At 45.3% G+C, this 20364-nt stretch overlaps 1 protein-coding gene across 1 annotated transcript in view; it reads right to left on the bottom strand.

Moving 5' to 3' along the window:
* LOC124041924 (neuropilin-1a-like) overlaps nucleotides 1-20364 on the bottom strand; it is an 83681-nt gene that overhangs the window by 31862 nt on the left and 31455 nt on the right. Inside the window, exons 3-6 of the mRNA XM_046360101.1 lie at nucleotides 17330-17511; nucleotides 7840-8067; nucleotides 5228-5392; nucleotides 2226-2392 (exon numbers count right to left, since the gene is read on the bottom strand). Coding sequence (XP_046216057.1) covers nucleotides 2226-2392; nucleotides 5228-5392; nucleotides 7840-8067; nucleotides 17330-17511 — 742 coding nt within the window. The remainder of the gene's footprint in view (nucleotides 1-2225; nucleotides 2393-5227; nucleotides 5393-7839; nucleotides 8068-17329; nucleotides 17512-20364) is intronic.

Genomic DNA, 20364 nt, shown 5'->3' with positions numbered 1-20364 from the left:
ATGCTATATATACACCCCTTCAGATTTGTGGATACCCCTTCAGATTTGTGGATTTGGTTATTTCAGCCCCACCCGTTGCTGACAGGTGTATGAAATTTGAGCACACCGCCATGCAATCTCCATAGACAAACATTGATAGTAGAATGACCTTACTAAAGAGCTCAGTGACTTTCAACGTGGCACCGTCATAGAATGCCACCTTTCCAACAAGACAATTTGTCAAATTTCTGCCCTGTTAGAGCTGCACCGGTCAACTTTAAGTGCTGTTATTGTGAAGTGGAAACGTCTAGGAGCACGGCTCAGCTGAATAGGCTTAGCTGAAAAGTGGTAGGCCCAATAAGCTCACCGAACGGGACCACCGCCTGCTCTTGGATGCAACACTCACTACTGAGTTCCAAACTACTTCTGGAAGCAATGTCAGCACAAGAACTGTTCATCAGGAGCTGCATGAAATGGGTTTCCAATGTCAAGTGTCGGCTAGAGTGGTGTAAAGCTCGCTGCCATTGGACTCTGGAGCAGTGAAAACGTGTTCTCTGGAGTGATGAATCATGCTTCATCATTTGGCAGTCCGACGGACAAATCTGGTTTTTGGTGGATGTCAGGAGAACGCTACCTGCCCGAATGCATAGTGCCAACTGTAAAGTTGGGTGGAGGCAGAATAATGGTCTGGGACTGTTTTTCATGGTTTGGACTAGGCCCCTTAGTTCCAGTGAAGGGAAATCTTAACACTACAGCATACAACGACATTCTAGATGATTCTGTGCTTCCATCTTTGTGGCAACAGTTTGGGGCCATTTCCTGTTTCAGCATGACAATGCCCCCGTGCACAAAGCAAGGTCCATAAAGAAATGGTTTGTCGAGATCAGTGTGTAAGAACTTGACTGGCCTGCACAGAGCCCTGACCTCAACCCCATCGAACCTCTTTGGGATGAATTGGACGCTGACTGTGAGCCAGGCCTAATCTTGTCGCTGAATGGAAGCAAGTTCCTGCAGCAAATTTCCAACATCTAGTGGAACACCTTCCCAGAAGAGTGGAGGCTGTTATAGCAGCAAATGAGGGACCAACTCTATATTAATGGCCATTATTTTGGTATAAGATGTTCGATGAGCAGGCGTTCACATACTTTTGGTCATGTAATGTATGTTACTGCACTATTCTGTGATAATGTAACGACATCCCACGATTCAAAGAACAACAGAATTATCATGCAATGGGGTCAAACTATGGAGGATGTCCCATTTGATACATGCTGTGTGTTTTCCTATCAGTTCCGTAAAAGCAGCTATTGCATTTGGTTGTATTAAAATACATTATAATCCCTGCATTATTCCTGGAACTCTGTTCTGTTTCGCGAAACTAGTGAAATCTTGATTGACATGTTCCTGTTCAGTTCATAGTGTTTGGTGTGTGTGTGTCGTGTTACATAACGGCCTCATATAACAATCTGCATTTACCACAAGAGGCCTTCCCCTGAGGTTGTTGCTGATACAAAATCTAGATTCTAGAAGCCATGTCCCTGTTGGACAGTTTGTTTACAGCGTGCATAGGTAGGAGCTTAATCAACCCAAACACCAACTAGTCCAGTCAGTCTGGCCTCTCAATCATAATCGGTGTTGTTTGTGACTTGGTGTTGTTTCTTTTTTGGCTTTTGTAGTTCTGGCGTCATTCGCAAACACCCTCATGACATGTGCTACTACAATCTCTCTCTCTCACACACACACACAATCAAATTTGCACAGACACACACACACTAGTGTATACACACACGCACACAATCATACTCACGCATGCACACCTACAATCACATACACACACACACACACACACACACACACACACACACACACACACACACACACACACACACACACACACACACACACACACACACACACACACACACACACACACACACACACACACACACACACACACACACACACACACACACACTTCACATGACAGTAGCTGAACAGGGAGCTGTAAAGGACTAAACACACTGTCCCAAAGAGTTTGAATACCCAACTCTTGCTCAATCCAGTGCTTACTATGCAGCCATAATGTTTTCTAGGCACCAATAGGATAAGTAATGTCAGTGACAGACACACAGAACCCTATTCCTCTATGTAGGGAACAGTGCCCATAGGGGTAAAAAGGGGTGTCGTTTGGGACTCAGACACCACACATGTAACCCAGCTTCCCCAGGGCTGTCTCTCTCTCGTACCTGTATCCACTCTCTAGCAGAGTCTTCTGAGGGGGTCCATCCGTTCTCTTTGTAGTTGAGTCTGGAGCGTTCTGGGGACCAGTTGGGGTTGTACTGAGAGGAGGCAGTGATCTGATCTGAGGTGATCTCTCCTGACTCCATCCCCAGGCCCTCCAGACAGGTCAATTCTGTCAGAGGAGAAATACAACATGAGTGACACTTTATTTGGACATTCCCCTAGAGATGATCAACATAATAGCGATTCAATTTTCAACAAATGATCAACTGCAACTCTGTTGTTACACAACAACTTGCTGGGGTTATGGTTAGAGTTAGGTTTAGTGTCAGGGTTAGGGTGAGGGCTATGAGACTCCCTCCACTGTCCTGTCATGTTTGTCTAAAGCAGTGTTCAATTTTTTTCAGCAGGGACACCATTTTTTTCAGGCAGAATTTCAGGGGACCCCATTTTTCCCCCAAATAATTTCTCATAACCTCAAATCTACATCAACAAATAACCTTCAATTCATTGCATTTTCATCTCTTTTTAAAATTAAAGAAACCAATAAATACATTTACTCAATAAAATAGTATTTGTCTAATTATCTTTCTCAAAAACATTTGTATATTGTCCCATACAATAATCTGTACTCTTAATTTTTTGTTACTCATTTTGAACACCTGTCACGCCCTGGCCATAGAGAGGTTTTTATTCTCCATTTTGGTTAGGCCAGTGTGTGACTAGGGTGGAAATTCTAGTTTCTTTATTTCTATGTTGGTGTGGTTCCCAATTAGAGGCAGCTGTCTATTGTTGTCTCTGATTGGGGATCATATATAAGTTGTCCTTTTTTGTTTGGGTTTTGTGGGTAGTTTTCTGTTTAGTGTCTGCACCTGACAGGACTGTTTCGGTTTTCCCTTTTTGTTATTTTGTTCGAGTGTTTTGAGTATTAAATTTGTCATGAACACTTACCTCGCTGCGTTTTGGTCAACTCCTTCATGCGACAATCGTTACAATAACACTGGTCTAAAGAGACTCTCTGTATTAGTGTGACTCATAGAGGTCTCAATCACAAAGACAATTCATGTGTAATGTGATATTAACTGTGTTTTACTGGAAACTAAAAGTGACTTGCTCAAAATCGAAAAACAAATACAACAGGTGGACCTTACAGTGAAATGCTCAGAAGAAAAGAAGAGCATTGTGTATCTCAACTGGACATGTTAAAAGATCACCCATTCAGAACATTTTGTAAGAAGCTAGAGCGTACCAAATTCCTCTGATTAGTCGTGGTTGTAAATTCCTCACTCTCAACACCCCCGGAGTAGTACGTCGAATGCCTGTCTTTGTTAGTGTCTGTTTGGTGACCCTTTCCCCAGACACAGGTTCAGGTTAGGTTCACTGCCCTGATGCATGCACCCTTAACCCCAATTCAATCTCCTTAATGCTGAGTGCCAAGCAGAGTGGGACTGGGTCCCATTTCTATTTACTCTTTACCGCTGTAAAATACCAGTGGTTGGTGTTCATGTTCATGTTGGATGATCAAAACTCATCAGGAGGTTGTACAAAAACATCACAAACAGACTTCACGTTGAAATTCCCCCAGACTCCTACAGTGATTTAGGGCCTTGCGACCTTGTCCCTCTGACCCTGGTTGAAAGACTGTGTGTATGTGCGAGTGTTTGTTTGTTTGTGTGTGCACACTCACACGGCTCCCATCAGATTGTAAATCTGTCCACATAGCCTTTCTCTGGATGGCTAAGAGCAGTGCTGGTGTTAGAAAAATCTCTAATTATCCCAGATGGCTGTAGAAACACACACACACATAAATACACACACACACACACACACACTGGCTGGCTAGCTGTGTGTTTTCACAGTGGACCCACACAGAGCAGAGTGATGACTGGTCTTGTCACCAGGCCTCCAGCTAAGCGTGACAGATTGAAATGAAGGCTCCATGGTGAACCCAATCACATTGCCTTTTCCACAGCATTAGCTCCCTATCAGTCTGTTTGGTAGTAGAAATGTGTGTGCCTAAATGTTCTTAAAACTGTTTTGGGAAAACTTCAGATACTTTTTTCCATTTCGTGGGAGGAAGGTTGGTGGAATGTAAAATAACAGAAATCAGTATTCCTCCTATTTCCCCCATGGCGTTATCTTATCTATAACAGTCGGAAACACCCCATACTGTGACTTTGATCGCATGAACTGTTGAAATAGTCTCTGATAAGGTCTTTCATTTGGATTGCAATGATATGTGGACATTTTGATGTTCTGTCAATGCCTGCTGAGCAAATGGAAGCGAAGGAAACACATGAATAGGAATGAGAGAATTAGCAGAGCACTGAAGAGAGATGGAAGAAAGAACAGAGACTGTTTTTGGATTCTCTGCGATGGGAGTAAGTCCATCCTGCCTCTGTGTGTATGAGAGGCATCTAAACAGACCTTATGTCACCAGTCAGTCACACATACATTGTCCCCCCCGCCCCCATCCCTCCTACTGTGGGTGTGTTCGTAAATTCTTTCTGAAGGGCCAGAGTTCAGTGTGTGCTCAGAGTGCGCTCTGGGCGTTTGTAAATTCAGAGCATTGTCAGATTGTCCATTAGTAAAATTCAGTGTTTCACTCTCGGAGCATTCAGAGCGCACACTGGACGCTCTGGCCAAGGGGTAGAGTTGATCCTAGCGTTCTGACTTCACAACGGCAGTCAAGCAACCAAGCTAACCGGCTAAAGTTGTCTAGCTACTTCCAGACCATTTTACTCGCCCTAGCAGAGCTGGTTAGGCTGTTTTCCTGTTACCTAGTTGGGGACTGTAACTGTGCTGCTGGCAACAATTGAATCATGATTTTTGCCAACATTTACTGACATATTCAATGCGTGTTGAGCGTTCATGAATTTGTCAGTTATTCTGTGCTCTGGCACGCTGAGACGAGAGCGCTCTGAAATCGTAGTAGATGGCCAGAGAGAATTTACGAACGCCCTGGGCTAGAACGACCCTGAGCCGTAAGGCAGTAGGTCATACTAACCCTCTGGTCCCTGTCGTAGGCTCCTCTCTCTGACAGTGTAGTTGGCTGAGAAGCCCTCTCTGGCGATGGCGTTGTCTGTGTTGATGGTCATAGAAAGGATCCCTGTGTAGGAGATGACTCGGCCAGGACTGCTGTTACCACAGTACCGCCCAATGTGGGGTCCCACTGGGATAGGGAGAAGGAGAGAAGGGGGTGAAAGAGAGAGAGAGAAAGGGGAGAGAGAGGGGAGAGGGGAGAGAAAGAAAGAGAGAAATTAAGAGAGAGAGAGAGGGGAGAGAGAAAGAAAGAGAGAAATGAAGAGAGAGAGCAATGTAAATCCATCACAGCTACAACATCACAATTACTTCCTTCAATATCCCATGTTGCGATTGATTCAGCTTTTCAGGCACGAGGGGGTATGGTATATGGCCAATATACTATGGCTAAGGGCTGTTCTTATGGATACAGCCCTTATCCGTGGTATATTAGTCATATACCACAAACCCGCAAGGTGCCTTATTGCCAACGTAATTAGAGCAGTAAAAATAAATGTTTTCTCATATTTGTGGTATACGGTCTGATATAGAAGAAAAAGAAACACACACCTATTTGGGCAAGGTGCTGGCTAGCGGAGTAGAAAACAGCCAATCAGCATTCAGGGCTCGAACCAACCAGTTTATAATCTGTAGTAATACCCTAATTTAGTGCACAAAGTCTCTATTCTAGAATGAACTTCCCTCCATTAAATGTTTCACTAATTTTCACTCTGTCATCTGACAAAACATTCTATCGTGATCATGTGACAACCATTAGAGGATAACTGGTTGGAACTTTCCGATGACCTCAGGTCTCACCTCGTTTGTGACTTTACACCTTGTCTCAAAAACAGACGTGACATGTCAGGTACGTTCACAGTGTTTATCATTAACACGTGTTCACAGCCAACATAGAACAGGTCTGGTACAGAATAAATATCTCTCATCTCCAATTATGTGTCAAGAATTGTCTGAAACTTCTCCTTTTCCCTTTTTGTTTCCATTTCAAATACATTGTGTCGACTACCATCTGGGATGTCAAGCATGTACACACCTCGAACACAAAGCTTTGGCAGACCCCGGGACAGAAAACACACAGGTCTATAGAGAGACATGGCCGGCCTGGCTTGTTTACAGCACTAACCCAACTGTGAGGTGTGTGATTGTTTGGTCCTTGTGTGTTTCTATAGGGCTGTTTCCCAAATGGCACCCCATTCCCTATTAAGTGAACTACTTTTGAGCAGGGCCCATTGCGATCTGGTCAAAAGTAGTGTACTAAATAGTGAACAAGGTGCCATTGGAGATGCAGCCCTAGCCTGGCAAGGCCCTAGTATAGAGGAAGAAGTCTCAGGGAGCCAGACAAAGCAATGTGCCCAGCCAGGCACTCCTCTGATGCTTGTCAATGTACATTTCCTCCCATTCTCCTCAGACCCAATCACACAACAATGGAGACTGTGCAACGCGGTCAGTGAAACAACATCATTGTAGACAATGAATAGTGTAGGTTATGCCTGTCTCCTTAATGTGCTGGGCTAAATCAATCTGTGTGGCCTGGTGGATGAAAAACAACAGCGCTGCTGGCTGGTGAAACAACTCTCTCTCTTTCTCTCTCAATTCAATTCCAGTTCAATGTAAGGGCTTTATTGGCATGGAAACATATGTTAACATTGCCAAAGCAAGTGAACTAGATAATAAACAAACGTGAAATCAACAATACAAATTGACAGTAAACATTACACTCACAAAAATTCCAAAAGAATAAAGACATTACAAATGTCATATTATCTGCAAATACTTAAAAGTACAAAAGGGAAAATAAATAAACATAAACATGGGTTGTATTTTACACTGGTTCTTGTGGCAACAGGTCACAAATCTTGCTGCTGTGATGGCACACTGTGGAATTTCACCCAATAGATATGGGAGTTTATCAAAATTTGTGTATCTATGTAATCTGAGGGAAATATGTGTCTCTAATATGGTCATACATTTGGCAGGATGTTTAATTGCAATATTGTAATTATTTCACCACTATGGCCTATTTATTGCCTTAACCTCCCTAATCCTACTACATTTGCACACACTGTATATGGACTTTTCTATTGTGTTATTGACTGTACGTTTGTTTATCCCATGTGTAACTCTGTGTTGTTGTTTGTGTCAAACTGCTATGCTTTGTCTTGGCCAGGTCGCAGTTGTAAATGAGAACTTGTTCTCAAATAGCCTACCTGGTTAAATAAAGGTGAAATATATATATATATATATATATATATATTTTTTAAAGGAGGTTAGGAAGTGCAGCTCAGTTTCCACCTCATTTTGTGGGCAGTGTGCACATAGCCTGTCTTCTCTTGGGAGCCAGGTCTGCCTACAGCGGCCTTTCTCAATAGCAAGGCTATGCTGACTGAGTCTGTACATAGTCAAAGATTTCCTTCAGTTTTAGTCAGTCACAGTGGTCACGTATTCTGCCACTGTATACTCTTTGTTTAGGGACAAAGAGCAGTCTGATTTGCTCTGATTTTTTTGTTAATTCTTTCCAGTGTGTCAAGTAATGATCTTTTCTCATGATTTGGTTGGGTCACACTCTCACTCTCTCACCTGCAGGGAACCCATCCCAGATCTCCAGCCAGTCATAGCGACACAGTGCCCCGGGTGGAGGGGTGGTGTCAGGCTCCATGTCGAACGTGTCAAAGTCCACCACGATCTCTGACATTTTGGGGGCGATGATCATGAAGGTACAGTCCAGGTTGTTGGGGTACTTGTCAGGGAAGCCTGGTGTCTTTATAACGCCCTTAGACGAGGTGAAGTTTCTAGAACACTCAGGTCCTGATGAGAAGAGGGAAAAAAATATGCATTGTATGTTAAACTTTGCATGTCTTTATCCTGTTTTGGTATATAGTTTTTGGGTCCATGGCTGTAGTTTTGTGGCTTTATGTTTGTATTATATGTATTAATGCTGTTATTTATCACCATAATCACTGTATTTGTCTGTAACACTAATCATACAGCAGTTGAGGATTTGAAAGCAAGCAATATGTTGCCATAACTACAATGTAGTCACTTGGATTTATATAAACCATTGTTAGCAGGGGTTCATGGGTTCCTGAGTCCATTTACTCCATTATCACTGAGGTGTCCACTGAGCCTGTTCCTATTGGTCACATCTTCAGTGCCACTGGCTGGCTCTGTCTGTGTTTTGACTGGGGGGCGTCTGGTATTTACTGACTGCTGCAGTCAGACACAAACACCCTGAGTTGTTTTTGGAGACTTTGTGGCCCGACAAACCCCTCACCCCCACTCCACCTCACTCCAACAAACCCCTCACCCTCACTCAAACAAACCCCTCACCCCCACTCCACCTCACTCCAACAAACCCCTCACCCTCACTCAAACAAACCCCTCACCCTCACTCAAACAAACCCCTCACCCCCACTCAAACAAACCCCTCACCCCCACTCAAACAAACCCCTCACCCCCACTCCACCTCACTCCAACAAACCCCTCACCCTCACTCAAACAAACCCCTCACCCCCACTCCACCTCACTCCAACAAACCCCTCACCCTCACTCAAACAAACCCTCACCCCCACTCCACCTCACTCCAACAAACCCCTCACCCTCACTCAAACAAACCCCTCACCCCCACTCCACCTCACTCCAACAAACCCCTCACCCTCACTCAAACAAACCCCTCACCCCCACTCCACCTCACTCCAACATACCCCTCACCCTCACTCAAACAAACCCCTAACCCCGACTCCACCTCTCCAACAAACCCCCAACAAACAAACCCCTCACCCCCACTCCACCTCACTCCAACAAAACCTCTCAAACCCCCACTTCACCTCAACCCAACAAATCACTCAAACCCCACTCCACTTCACCCCAACAAACCCCTCACCCCTACCACCTCATCCCAACACACCCACCACCTCACCCCAAACACACCTCTCCATCCCAACAAACCCCTCACCCTACCACCTCATCCCCAACAAACCCACCCCAACACACCTCTCACCCCAACAAACCCTCACCCTTACCCCTACCACCTCAACCCCACTCCACCACAACAAACCACTCCCCTACCCCCACCCCACTCCACTACAACAAACCACTCACCCCCACTCCACTCCACCCCAACAAACCGCTCACCCCCACTCCACTCCACCCCAACAAACCGCTCACCTCCACTCCACCCCAACAAACCGCTCACCCCCACTCCACCCCAACAAACCGCTCACCTCCACTCCACCCCAACAAACCGCTCACCCCCACTCCACCCCAACAAACCGCTCACCCCACTCCACCCCAACAAACCGCTCACCTCCACTCCACCCCAACAAACTGCTCACCACAACAAACCACTCACCCCCACTCCACCCCAACAAACCGCTCACCTCCACTCCACCCCAACAAACCGCTCAACTCCACTCCACCCCAACAAACAGCTCACCCCCACTCCACCCCAACAAACAGCTCACCCCCACTCCACCCCAACAAACCGCTCAACTCCACTCCACCCCAACAAACCGCTCACCCCCACTCCACCACAACAAACCGCTCACCCCCACTCCACCACAACAAACCGCTCACCTCCACTCCACCCCAACAAACCGCTCACCCCCACTCCACCCCAACAAACCGCTCACCTCCACTCTACCCCAACAAACTGCTCACTCCAACAAACCGCTCACCCCCACTCCACCCCAACAAACCGCTCACCCCCACTCCACCCCAACAAACCGCTCACCCCCACTCCACCCCAACAAACCGCTCAACTCCACTCCACCCCAACAAACAGCTCACCTCCACTCCACCTCAACAAACCACTCACCTCCACTCCACCCCAACAAACCGCTCACCCCCACTCCACCCCAACAAACCGCTCACCCCCACTCCACCCCAACAAACCGCTCACCTCCACTCCACCCCAACAAACCGCTCACCCCCACTCCACCCCAACAAACCGCTCACCTCCACTCCACCCCAACAAACCGCTCACCCCCACTCCACCCCAACAAACCGCTCACCTCCACTCCACCCCAACAAACCGCTCAACTCCACTCCACCCCAACAAACCGCTCACCCCCACTCCACCCCAACAAACCGCTCACCCCCACTCCACCCCAACAAACCGCACTCCTTCACTCCACCCCAACAAACCGCTCACCCCCACTCCACCCCAACAAACCGCTCACCTCCACTCCACCCCAACAAACCGCTCACCCCCACTCCACCCCAACAAACCGCTCACCCCCACTCCACCCCAACAAACCGCTCACCTCCACTCCACCCCAACAAACCGCTCACCTCCACCCCAACAAACCGCTCACCCCCACTCCACCCCAACAAACCACTCTCCTCCACTCCACCCCAACAAACTGCTCAAGCCAACTAACCGCTCACCCCCACTCCACCCCAACAAACCTCTCACCCCAACAAACCCCTCACCCCCACTCCACCCCAACAAACCGCTCACCTCCACTCCACCCCAACTAACCGCTGTGAGGAGATAAAGTCCCTCTTGCTTGGCATTGTACACATTATGGCATTTTACACATTCAAGTTCTACAACAAGACATTCGACACAACAGAGTTTGTCTGCACAAAGATGCCTATGATGACAGACACAGTTCACCTCAGTCCAAAAGTCAGGGAGTCAGTCGACTGTCATAAAATAACATGTGCAAGCCCAGGTTACTGTTGTAATGTTGACTGATGTAGAGAAGATGAGATGACAGACGCACACAGTGTTGATGTGGGTCACTGACCCACAGGAGAGAGATGTGTCTCTCGTGTTGCTGGGCCAGATGTGACCTGTGATACATGAGAGCATGCAACATAAAAGAGATGAGTAAGGGTTCCTCTCACTTGATGTTCACACAGGTGGCGTCATTATATGGGTGACATGATGAATGGCAGAGGAGAGGCGGGCAGGTTTTGATCTGGCTCAGCTGGTGTGAGAGAGAGTGTCTGTGAGAGAGAAAGAGAGAGAGTGTGTGTCAGAGAGAGAGCAAGAGAGAGAGAGTGTGTGATCTTGCCTGTACATCGTGTCTATCAACTAACCTCCTGCCAAACTCCACCCACTTGGACGGAGAACTTTCCCTGTCTAAGCCACAGTTTGATGTCGTCCTGGAAAAATGTCTGTCTTTCAAAACCACCAGACATGTGTTTTTGGTTTGAGGAATGTCAGTGAAACAATAGTGAGAGGAGAGGCCTAGACAGATATAGACTCATGGTTCTGTGGAACACCCAGTGTGTATCATTTATAAGACCACTGGTGCGTATTATGTGGTCAATGAGGGGAGGAGCTCTGGATATGGCGGCCGGATGTGTTCCAATCGTTCTGCATTCCAAATGGCACCCTATTCCCTATTGAGTGCACTTCTTTTGACCGGGGCCCTATAGGGCTCAGCTCAAAAGTAGTGTGCAATGGAGAGAATAGGGTGCCATTTGGGACACAACCACATTCATCAGTCACCCTGACGATACACTATCTTTAACACAAATGGTGCTTGTCTTCATCATGAGAGCAGTTTATGACAATTTCCAGTGTCACTTTTCTCTCGTCGTAAAGATAGACCTATAGCCAGAGTCGTAGCTTGGCTTGTCACAGTATATTACACTTCCTAAATGGGAACAAAGCCATAGAGGTACCATATAGGGAGCAGAGCCATAGAGGGAGCAGAGCCTTAGATGTTCCATAAAGGGAACAGAGCCATAGAGGGAGCAGAGCCATAGATGTTCCATAAAGGGAACAGAGCCATAGAGGGAGCAGAGCCATAGATGTTCCATAAAGGGAGCAGAGCCATAGAGGGAGCAGAGCCATAGATGTTCCATAAAGGGAACAGAGCCATAGATGTTCCATAGAGGGAGCAGAGCCATAGATGTTCCATAGAGGGATCAGAGCCATAGAGGTTCCATATAGGGAGCAGAGCCATAGATGTTCCATAGAGGGAGCAGAGCCATAGATGTTCCATAGAGGGAGCAGAGCCATAGATGTTCCATAGAGGGAGCAGAGCCATAGATGTTCCATAGAGGGAGCAGAGCCATAGATGTTCCATAGAGGGAACAGAGCCATAGATGTTCCATAGAGGGAGCAGAGCCATAGATGTTCCATAGAGGGAGCAGAGCCATAGATGTTCCATATAGGGAGCAGAGCCATAGATGTTCCATAGAGGGAACAGAGCCATAGAGGGAGCAGAGCCATAGATGTTCCATATAGGGAGCAGAGCCATAGATGTTCCATAGAGGGAACAGAGCCATAGAGGGAGCAGAGCCATAGAGGTTCCATAGAGGGAGCAGAGCCATAGAGGGAGCAGAGCCATAGAGGTTCCATAGAGGGAGCAGAGCCATAGAGGTTCCAAAGAGGAACAGAGCCATAGAGGTTCCATAGAGGGAACAGAGCCATAGATGGAGCAGAGTCATAGAGGTTCCATAGAGGGAACAGAGCCATAGAGGGAGCAGAGCCATAGAGGTTCCATAGAGGAACAAAGCCATAGAGGGAGCAGAGCCATAGAGGGAAAAGAGCCATAGAGGGAGCAGAGCCATAGAGGTTCCATAGAGGGAGCAGAGCCATAGAGGTTCCATAGAGGGAACAGAGCCATAGAGGGAACAGAGCCATAGAGGGAGCAGAGCCATAGAGGTTCCATAGAGGGAGCAGAGCCATAGAGGTTCCATAGAGGGAACAGAGCCATAGAGGGAACAGAGCCATAGAGGGAGCAGAGCCATAGAGGTTCCATAGAGGGAGCAGAGCCATAGAGGTTCCATAGAGGGAGCAGAGCCATAGAGGTTCCATAGAGGAACAGAGCCATAGAGGGAGCAGAGCCATAGAGGTTCCATAGAGGGAACAGAGCCATAGAGGTTCCATAGAGGGAACAGGGCCATAGAGGTTCCATAGAGGGAACAGAGCCATGGAGGGAGCAGTGCCATAGAGGTTCCATAGAGAGAACAGAGCCATAGAGGGAGCAGAGCCTTAGAGGGAGCAGAGCCATAGAGGTTCCATAGAGAGAACAGAGCCATAGAGGTTCCATAGAGGGAACAGAGCCATAGAGGGAGCAGAGCCTTAGAGGGAGCAGAGCCATAGAGGTTCCATAGAGAGAACAGAGCCATAGAGGTTCCATAGAGGGAACAGAGCCATAGAGGGAGCAGAGCCTTAGAGGGAGCAGAGCCATAGAGGTTCCATAGAGAGAACAGAGCCATAGAGGTTTTATAGAGGGAACAGAGCCATAGAGGGAGCAGAGCCATAGAGGGAACAGAGCCATAGAGGTTCCATAGAGGGAACAGAGCCATAGAGGTTCCATAGAGGGAACAGAGCCATAAAGGTTCCATAGAGGGAACAGAGCCATAGAGGTTCCATAGAGGGAACAGAGCCATAGAGGTTCCATAGAGGGAAGCCGTAGATGGAACAGAGCCGTAGAGGGAGCAGAGCCGTAAAGAGGGAACAGAGCCGTAGAGGGAGCAGAGCTGTAGAGGGAGCAGAGCCGTAGAGGGAGCAGAGCCGTACAGGGAGCAGAGCCGTACAGGGAGCAGAGTCGTAGAGGGAGCAGAGTCGTAGAGAGAGCAGAGCCGGGAGCAGAGTCGTAGAGGGAGCAGAGCCGTACAGGGAGCAGAGCCGTACAGGGAGCAGAGCCGTACAGGGAGCAGAGCCGTAGAGGGAGCAGAGCCGTACAGGGAGCAGAGCCGTAGGGGGAGCAGAGCCGTAGAGGGAGCAGAGCCGTAGAGGGAGCAGAGCCGTAGAGTAGAGGGAGCAGAGCCGTACAGGGAGCAGAGCCGTAGAGGGAGCAGAGCCGTAGAGGGAGCAGAGCCGTACAGGGAGCAGAGCCGTAGAGAAGGCAGAGCCATAGAGGGAGAAGAGCTGTAAAGGGAGGAGAGACAAATGCAGGCGTAATTTTTAAGTCATACAGATGGCAGGTAGCCTCGAGGTGAGAGTGTTAGGCCAGTAACCGAAAGGTTGCTGGTTCGAATACAAGAGCCAACAAGGTGAAAAATCTGTTGCTGTGCCCTTGAGCATGTCACTTAACCCTAATTCCTCCAGGGGTGCTGGACAATGGTGATCCTGGCTGTGACCCCACTCCTCGTGGGTGTCTCAGGGGGACTTACACACGTGTGATTATTTCTTCTTCAAATCGTTCCCTATTCCCTATATAGTGCACTACTTTTGACTACTACTTCTTTAAAACAGTGCATTATATAGGGAATAGGGTGCCATTCGTCTCTCTAACACCCTCCCCCAACACCCCTGTCCTAGATTCAGATTCAGCCTATCTTTGCCAGAGCATTCATCTAATGTGCAGGTCACCCCTGAGCCTCCAAGGATAAACTGTCCATTAACTACATGAGCCTGGGGCTTCTCCCACTAGCACTTCTAGAGCCAAACGGGAGCAGGAACAACTCAGCAGGAAGACTTAGCAACAACAGGAAACCTGCTCCTACTGCATCCATCCCCATTCTCTAACAACCACAAGCACCAGGCGTGGACGGGAGAGATACAGGCAGAAACTCAGACAGCCAGGTAATGGGTTCCAAGCAGTGATGACTGATAGAGGAAGAAATCAGAGGATGGGCTCATTGTCATGACTGGAATGTAATGGAAAGGTATCAAACACATGGTTCCCGTTAACCCTCGCAAGGCTGCAGGCCCAGACGGCATCGCCAGCCGCGCCCTCAGAGCATGCGCAGACCAGCTGGCCGGTGTGTTTACGGACATATTCAATCAATCCCTATACCAGTCTGCTGTTCCCACATGCTTCAAGAGGGCCACCATTGTTCCTGTTCCCAAGAAAGCTAAGGTAACTGAGCTAAACGACTACCGCCCCGTAGCACTCACTTCCGTCATCATGAAGTGCTTTGAGAGACTAGTCAAGGACCATATCACCTCCACCCTACCTGACACCCTAGACCCACTCCAATTTGCTTACCGCCCAAATAGGTCCACAGACGATGCAATCTCAACCACACTGCACACTGCCCTAACCCACCTGGACAAGAGGAATACCTATGTGAGAATGCTGTTCATCGACTACAGCTCAGCATTCAACACCATAGTACCCTCCAAGCTCGTCATCAAGCTCGAGACCCTGGGTCTCAACCCCGCCCTGTGCAACTGGGTACTGGACTTCCTGACGGGCCGCCCCAGGTGGTGAGGGTAGGCAACAACATCTCCTCCCCGCTGATCCTCAACACGGGGGCCCCACAAGGGTGCGTTCTGAGCCCTCTCCTGTACTCCCTGTTCACCCACGACTGCGTGGCCACGCACGCCTCCAACTCAATCATCAAGTTTGCGGACGACACAACAGCGGTAGGCTTGATTACCAACAACGACGAGACGGCCTACAGGGAGGAGGTGAGGGCCCTCGGAGTGTGGTGTCAGGAAAATAACCTCACACTCAACGTCAACAAAACTAAGGAGATGATTGTGGACTTCAGGAAACAGCAGAGGGAACACCCCCTATCCACATCGATGGAACAGTAGTGGAGAGGGTAGCTAGTTTTAAGTTCCTCGGCATACACATCACAGACAAACTGAATTGGTCCACTCACACTGACAGCGTCGTGAAGAAGGCGCAGCAGCGCCTATTCAACCTCAGGAGGCTGAAGAAATTCGGCTTGTCACCAAAAGCACTCACAAACTTCTACAGATGCACAATCGAGAGCATCCTGGCGGGCTGTATCACCGCCTGGTACGGCAACTGCTCCGCCCTCAACCGTAAGGCTCTCCAGAGGGTAGTGAGGACTGCACAACGCATCACCGGGGGCAAACTACCTGCCCTCCAGGACACCTACACCACCCGTTGTTACAGGAAGGCCATAAAGATCATCAAGGACATCAACCACCCGAACCACTGCCTGTTCACCCCGCTATCATCCAGAAGGCGAGGTCAGTACAGGTGCATCAAAGCTGGGACCGAGAGACTGAAAAACAGCTTCTATCTCAAGGCCATCAGACTGTTAAACAGCCACCACTAACACTGAGTGGCTGCTGCCAACACACTGTCATTGACACTGACCCAACTCCAGCCATTTTAATAATGGGAATTGATGGGAAATTATGTAAATATATCACTAGCCACTTTAAACAATGCTACCTTATATAATGTTACTTACCCTACATTATTCATCTCATATGCATATGTATATACTGTACTCTACATCATCGACTGCATCCTTATGTAACACATGTATCACTAGCCACTTTAACTATGCCACTTTGTTTACTTTGTCTACACACTCATCTCATATGTATATACTGTACTCGATACCATCTACTGTATGCTGCTCTGTACCATCACTCATTCATATATCCTTATGTACATGTTCCTTATCCCCTTACACTGTGTATAAGACAGTAGTTTTGGAATTGTTAGTTAGATTACTTGTTGGTTATCACTGCATTGTCGGAACTAGAATCACAAGCATTTCGCTACACTCGCATTAACATCTGCTAACCATGTGTATGTGACAAATAAAATTTGATTTGATTTGATTTGATTTGGATGTGTTTGATACCTTTCCATTCCATTCCAGCCATTACAATGAACCTGGCCACCATTGGTTCCAAGAGGAGTAGAGAGGAGTCTTTTCAGGAGAGTCAGTGTGTGTTGTACCTTCCTTATCAGATCTGTTATGATTGGCTCTCAGTGAGCTGGATAGAGAGAGACTGGCCGGGCTAATAGGGATTGGATAAAGGACATGGGAATGGGGTTCCTTCCTTTAAAGGCTGATATGAATGTTTACAGTACTCTCTCCCTGTCCTGCATCCTGCCCCCCGAGGGCCATTCAGGATCCCTGGGTTCATTTTGCTTCAACAAGGGTGACCCACAGTACTGACGCTAGTTGTATAGGAAAGGATGAAGTAGCTTTAACTTTAGATTTTAAGACCTTGAACAAAAGATTTAGCCTCTTAGCTGCGAATTCTAATTGGCCCTTAGTCTCCCATTGCCGTCAATGCATGACTAAGTGAGAATTCCTCTTAGGTGGAAGTTAGGATTCACCCTTATCTGTATTTGAACAGAGTCAAACAAGTAATAACACATAATAGTCAGAAATACTTTAGAAACGGTTCAACACCGTATCCAAAGAGGCTGACCTGTCTTGAAGACCTCGTAGCGCACTGAGAATCCAGCACCGGGAGACTCGTAGTCGGACACAAACTTGATTAGGAGCTCGTTGCCGCTGGAGATGATGGGGGAGGGGGCTATCTTCCCACAGAACTTCCCCAGGATCGGAGCCTCCTCATCCCCACCGTTAAACACCTCCACATAGTCATACCTGAGGACACAGAGAGGGGAGTAAGACTTACTTATTGTACAACACTGCTGCAGTAGCTAAACAATAGCTAAACAATAGGTAAAAGGTAGCTAAACAATAGGTAAAAGGTAGCTAAACAATAGGTAAAAGGTAGCTAAACAATAGGTAAAAGGTAGCTAAACAATAGGTAAAAGGTAGCTAAACAATAGCTAAACAATAGGTAAAAGGTAGCTAAACAATAGCTAAACAATAGGTAAAAGGTAGCTAAACAATAGCTAAACAATAGGTAAAAGGTAGCTAAACAATAGCTAAACAATAGGTAAAAGGTAGCTAAACAATAGGTAAAAGGTAGCTAAACAATAGGTAAAAGGTAGCTAAACAATAGGTAAAAGGTAGCTAAACAATAGGTAAAAGGTAGCTAAACAATAGGCAAAAGGTAGCTAAACAATAGGTAAAAGGTAGCTAAACAATAGGTAAAAGGTAGCTAAACAATAGGTAAACAATAGCTAAACAATAGGTCAAATGTAGCTAAACAATAGGTAAAAGGTAGCTAAACAGTAGCTAAACAATAGGTAAACAGTAGCTAAACAATAGGTAAACAATAGGTAAAAGGTAGCTAAACAATAGGTAAAATGTAGCTAAACAATAGGTAAAAGGTAGCTAAACAATAGGTAAACAATAGGTAAAAGGTAGCTAAACAATAGGTAAAATGTAGCTAAACAATAGGTAAAATGTAGCTAAACAATAGGTAAAAGGTAGCTAAACAATAGGTAAAATGTAGCTAAACAATAGGTAAAAGGTAGCTAAACAATAGGTAAAAGGTAGCTAAACAATAGGTAAAATGTAGCTAAACAATAGGTAAAAGGTAGCTAAACAATAGGTAAACAATAGGTAAAAGGTAGCTAAACAATAGGTAAAATGTAGCTAAACAATAGGTAAAAGGTAGCTAAACAATAGGTAAAAGGTAGCTAAACAATAGGTAAAATGTAGCTAAACAATAGGTAAAAGGTAGCTAAACAATAGGTAAAATGTAGCTAAACAATAGGTAAAAGGTAGCTAAACAATAGGTAAAATGTAGCTAAACAATAGGTAAAATGTAGCTAAACAATAGGTAAAAGGTAGCTAAACAATAGGTAAAATGTAGCTAAACAATAGGTAAAAGGTAGCTAAACAATAGGTAAAATGTAGCTAAACAATAGGTAAAATGTAGCTAAACAATAGGTAAAATGTAGCTAAACAATAGGTAAAATGTAGCTAAACAATAGGTAAAATGTAGCTAAACAATAGGTAAAATGTAGCTAAACAATAGGTAAAATGTAGCTAAACAATAGGTAAAATGTAGCTAAACAATAGGTAAAATGTAGCTAAACAATAGGTAAAAGGTAGCTAAACAATAGGTAAAATGTAGCTAAACAATAGGTAAAAGGTAGCTAAACAATAGGTAAACAATAGGTAAAAGGTAGCTAAACAATAGGTAAAATGTAGCTAAACAATAGGTAAAAGGTAGCTAAACAATAGGTAAACAATAGGTAAAAGGTAGCTAAACAATAGGTAAAATGTAGCTAAACAATAGGTAAAAGGTAGCTAAACAATAGGTAAAATGTAGCTAAACAATAGGTAAAAGGTAGCTAAACAATAGGTAAAAGGTAGCTAAACAATAGGTAAAATGTAGCTAAGCTAAACAATAGGTAAAAGGTAGCTAAACAATAGGTAAACAAGGTAGCTAAACAATAGGTCAAATGTAGCTAAACAATAGGTAAAAGGTAGCTAAAACAGGTAGCTAAACAATAGGTAAACAATAGGTAAAAAAGGTAGCTAAACAATAGGTAAACAATAGGTAAAATGTAGCTAAACAATAGGTAAAAGGTAGCTAAACAATAGGTAAAATGTAGCTAAACAATAGGTAAAAGGTAGCTAAACAGTAGCTAAACAATAGCTAAACAATAGGTAAAAGGTAGCTAAACAATAGGTAAAATGTAGCTAAACAATAGGTAAACAATAGGTAAACAATAGCTAAACAATAGGTAAAATGTAGCTAAACAATAGGTAAAATGTAGCTAAACAATAGGTAAAAGGTAGCTAAACAGTAGCTAAACAATAGCTAAACAATAGGTAAAAGGTAGCTAAACAATAGGTCAAATGTAGCTAAACAATAGGTAAAAATAGCTAAACAATAGGTAAAATGTAGCTAAACAATAGGTAAAAGGTAGCTAAACAATAGGTAAAATGTAGCTAAACAATAGGTAAAATGTAGCTAAACAATAGGTAAAATGTAGCTAAACAGTAGCTAAACAATAGCTAAACAATAGGTAAAATGTAGCTAAACAATAGGTAAAAGGTAGCTAAACAATAGGTAAAATGTAGCTAAACAATAGGTAAAATGTAGCTAAACAATAGGTAAAAGGTAGCTAAACAATAGGTAAAATGTAGCTAAAAACAGGTAAAAGGTAGCTAAACAATAGGTCAAATGTAGCTAAACAATAGGTAAAAGGTAGCTAAACAATAGGTAAAATGTAGCTAAACAATAGGTAAAAGGTAGCTAAACAGTAGCTAAACAATAGCTAAACAATAGGTAAAAGGTAGCTAAACAATAGGTAAAAGGTAGCTAAACAATAGGTAAAATGTAGCTAAACAGTAGCTAAACAATAGGTAAAAGGTAGCTAAACAATAGGTAAAAGGTAGCTAAACAATAGGTAAAAGGTAGCTAAACAATAGGTAAAAGGTAGCTAAACAATAGGTAAAATGTAGCTAAACAATAGGTAAAAGGTAGCTAAACAATAGGTAAAATGTAGCTAAACAATAGGTAAAATGTAGCTAAACTAAACAATAGGTAAAAGGTAGCTAAACAATAGGTAAAATGTAGCTAAACAATAG

The sequence above is a fragment of the Oncorhynchus gorbuscha genome, linkage group LG08 (genome assembly GCF_021184085.1).
Source record: "Oncorhynchus gorbuscha isolate QuinsamMale2020 ecotype Even-year linkage group LG08, OgorEven_v1.0, whole genome shotgun sequence".
NCBI classification, from domain to species: Eukaryota; Metazoa; Chordata; class Actinopteri; order Salmoniformes; family Salmonidae; genus Oncorhynchus; species Oncorhynchus gorbuscha.
Note: the sequence above shows the minus strand (reverse complement) of the source record. Positions and strands in the feature narration are given on the sequence as shown.